General features: G+C 37.5%; 1 protein-coding gene across 1 annotated transcript; it reads right to left on the minus strand.

The window, feature by feature from the left end:
* Window positions 1-1,526: 1,526 nt before the first annotated feature.
* On the minus strand, window positions 1,527-2,555 carry LOC129230037 (tigger transposable element-derived protein 4-like). The gene is made up of 2 exons (XM_054864423.1): window positions 1,880-2,555; window positions 1,527-1,793 (listed from the first exon to the last, which is right to left on the minus strand). The coding sequence occupies exons 1-2, from the start codon at window positions 2,481-2,483 to the stop codon at window positions 1,549-1,551; spliced, it is 849 nt and encodes a 282-aa protein (XP_054720398.1). The 5' UTR covers window positions 2,484-2,555; the 3' UTR covers window positions 1,527-1,548.
* Window positions 2,556-3,101: the final 546 nt, after the last annotated feature.

A 3,101-nucleotide genomic window follows, 5' to 3' on the forward strand; every position in this document is an offset into this window, starting at 1 on the left:
TTTTACCTAAATTTTAGATTATTGATTATTAGGAATTATTTTTTATTTTGTAAATATAGCTTTTCTACTGCTGGAATTTAAAATGCCTCGCAAAGGTTGGTTGGTTGGTTTGTTTATTTTTAATGGCGCAAGAGCCTCTGAGGGCTACACTGCGCCAAACGTTTTTTAAGTACCAATTATATACATAAGTATAAAGTCAAGATATGTTAAAAGTAAGCGTGTTTTCAGAAAAAAGGTATAAATATGAATAGTTTAAAAAAAATAATAAAAACATGCAAACATTAAGGTAACGTATGAAACAATATATTAACAAAAACTTTGAATAACAAGAAAAGGACAAAATCACATTTTGACGAAACGAACACTAAATTAAAAAGGAGAAGCCAATCCCCCGGAGGAAGGAGTACAAATTGCAATGGGGTGCCTCGCAAAGGACTGAGAATAACCGAGGCATTAGCTCTGCTAGATGAGCTTCCTTCAGATTATGAATCTGCGGTCTCAGAGGGTGAAGAAAGTGATGAAGATGAAAATATTGCTTTGCCTCCCTTCCCACCGTCTTATGGAATTTCAGATGAGGAAAGTAATGAAGATCAACACGAAATTGAGGACATTAATTTGCCTAGTTCTTCTAGAACCACAGAGGTGGTATGGAAGAAAAAAGAGCCTACAGTCAAAACTATTCCCGATTTTTCTGAAGAATATGGGCCAACAAAAGAAACGTCATTGGATGCTCCAAAACCCATAGATATCTTTATGACCTTCTTCACAGCTGCGTTCATAGCGAAAATAGTTTTTGAAACGAATTTGTACGCTACACAAAGGGGTAAGCCATTTTTACCCATCACTGCCCAGGATATGATGGTTTTCCTAGGAATCAATATGCTTATGGGGATAAAAAAATTCCAAGCTGTCGGGATTTCTGGTCTTGGAATAAACTGTTACATGATCCTTATGTGGCGAAACAAATGGCAGTGAGGAAATTTACATGGATATTAGGGTATTTGCATCTAAATGACAATAGTCTAATGCCAAAACGGGATGACAAAAATTTCGCTAAACTGTACAAAATTCAGCCTCTACTGGTACATTTGTCAGAAAAATTTGGAACATTGTTTAGACCTGGCAAAAACCAATCAATAGATGAATCCATGATTCGATTCAAAGGCAGGAGTACTTTCAAGTAGTAGGGTAGGTGAGGGTAAAGCCTCGCGATTTTCAGTTTTTATACCACCATGGTCAATAAAGAGCATATTTTCCCATTTTTTCAAATTAGAGTCATTGCGTGGGTTGTTACCCATAATACAGTAAACTCTCGTTAGTACGCCGTTGACGGGGATTCTGAAAAACGTCGTATTAAGCGGGACGACGTTATAAGCAGAACTCTTTAAAATGCCGTTTTGGAAGATAACAGGAAAAAAAAACATACCTTACAAAAATCTGATGACTCGTTTTTAATCGCTGAAATAAAAATAACAGTCTAAAAGCAAAAGAAACGCGTATGCATTTTAACCTCTACAACTTTATTACATCTTAGTTACATCTATGCTATTATTTTTTTGTAAGAAAATTCTCCATAAGGAGTTGCTTTCCTCCATCATAAGAAGTTGGTTTCCTAAAATTTCTTATTATAAAACTTTCAATCCTGTTAAGTTCTCTCAGCATCGCTTCCGAGTTTTCGGTAGAAGAGAGCGCCTGCCGCAAAACGCTTACGGAATCGCAGGCGCTAATAAAAGAGGGAAGTTGGGGAGGTTCATCTTCTTCCTCTTCCTCATTATCAACCTCGAATTCTCCATCTTTAAATGAGAAAGTAAAATAAATACTAAACTGAAGTAAGGGTGAACTTTAAAAAGGAAAAAATTTAATAAGTTAACTTACTTACCTTTCGCCATGTCAATCATATCCTGAATTTCTAGAGTTTCCGTGATAGGCAAATCATCATCAACTGAACAATATCCAGGATACTGTTCCTCAAATTCGATGTCCAGAAAATCCGCAACATTCAGGTCATTTTCATTAGATTTGCTCTCAAAATGCGCTTTTCGAAAGCAATTTCTTATCACATCTGGCGCGATCTCATCCCACGCAGCCGAAACATAATGGATAGCATCCAACACATTTATTTTACAGGAAGAGTCCTCTCCTGATTCAATTTCACGTAAGTAACGCTGTACCAGCTTTTTACGGTATTTCTGCTTCAAAACTTTAATGACTCCTTGATCTAATGGCTGAAGCTTGCTGGTAGAGTTGGGGGGGAAATACTCGAGCTTGATGTTTTTGAGGGGGATTCCTTTGGGATGAGCGGGACAGTTGTCCACAAACAGAAGGACTTTCCTCTTTCCTTTACCGAATTTTCGGTCCAACTGTTGCACCCATTCAGTAAACAAACACCCAGTCATCCAGGCTCTATTCTGTGCTTTGTAGTTGCACGGGAAAGTTCGCACATTTTTAAAACACCGTGGTGACTTAGATTTTCCAATCACCATCAGCTTCAACTTGTCAGATCCAGTCCAATTAGAACATGCTAATACAGTCAGTCTGTCTTTACTTAGCTTACCTCCGTGGCACTTTTCATCTTTTAAAACTAAGGATTTGTCTGGCATTAAAAAAAAAATAATCCAAATTCATCAGCGTTATATACGTCCTCAGGTGCATAGTCTTTTAGTAGATTAGGGAGGAGATTTTCTATCCAGGGAGCAATGCTGTCGTCGTCTACGGCTTCGGCTTCACCACTAATTTGACGATATTTAATGCCATATCTTTTTCGAAATCGATCCAGCCAACCAGCTGATCCAGAGAAATCATTTATGCTCAAGCCTTTGGCTATTTCGTTGGCTTTTTCCGTCATAATGGGTCCATTGATCGGCAAGTTATTTCCTCGAGCTTGCTGGAACCATTGGTACAGCACTTCTTCTAAATCCTCATTTTTGCCTTTACGTACCCTCCGTCTTTTACTGATGCCTGAAAAGGCGCTGGATTCAATTTCTTCCCGTTTTTTTAATAAAGTTTTTAATGTAGATACAGGTATTCCTATTTCATTTGCAAATTGCTGCTTATTCGTAACTCCTTTTTTCTCATCATACTGCTGTATAATTTTTAATTTC

This window comes from Uloborus diversus, chromosome 9 (genome assembly GCF_026930045.1).
Source record: "Uloborus diversus isolate 005 chromosome 9, Udiv.v.3.1, whole genome shotgun sequence".
Lineage (NCBI taxonomy): Eukaryota > Metazoa > Arthropoda > Arachnida > Araneae > Uloboridae > Uloborus > Uloborus diversus.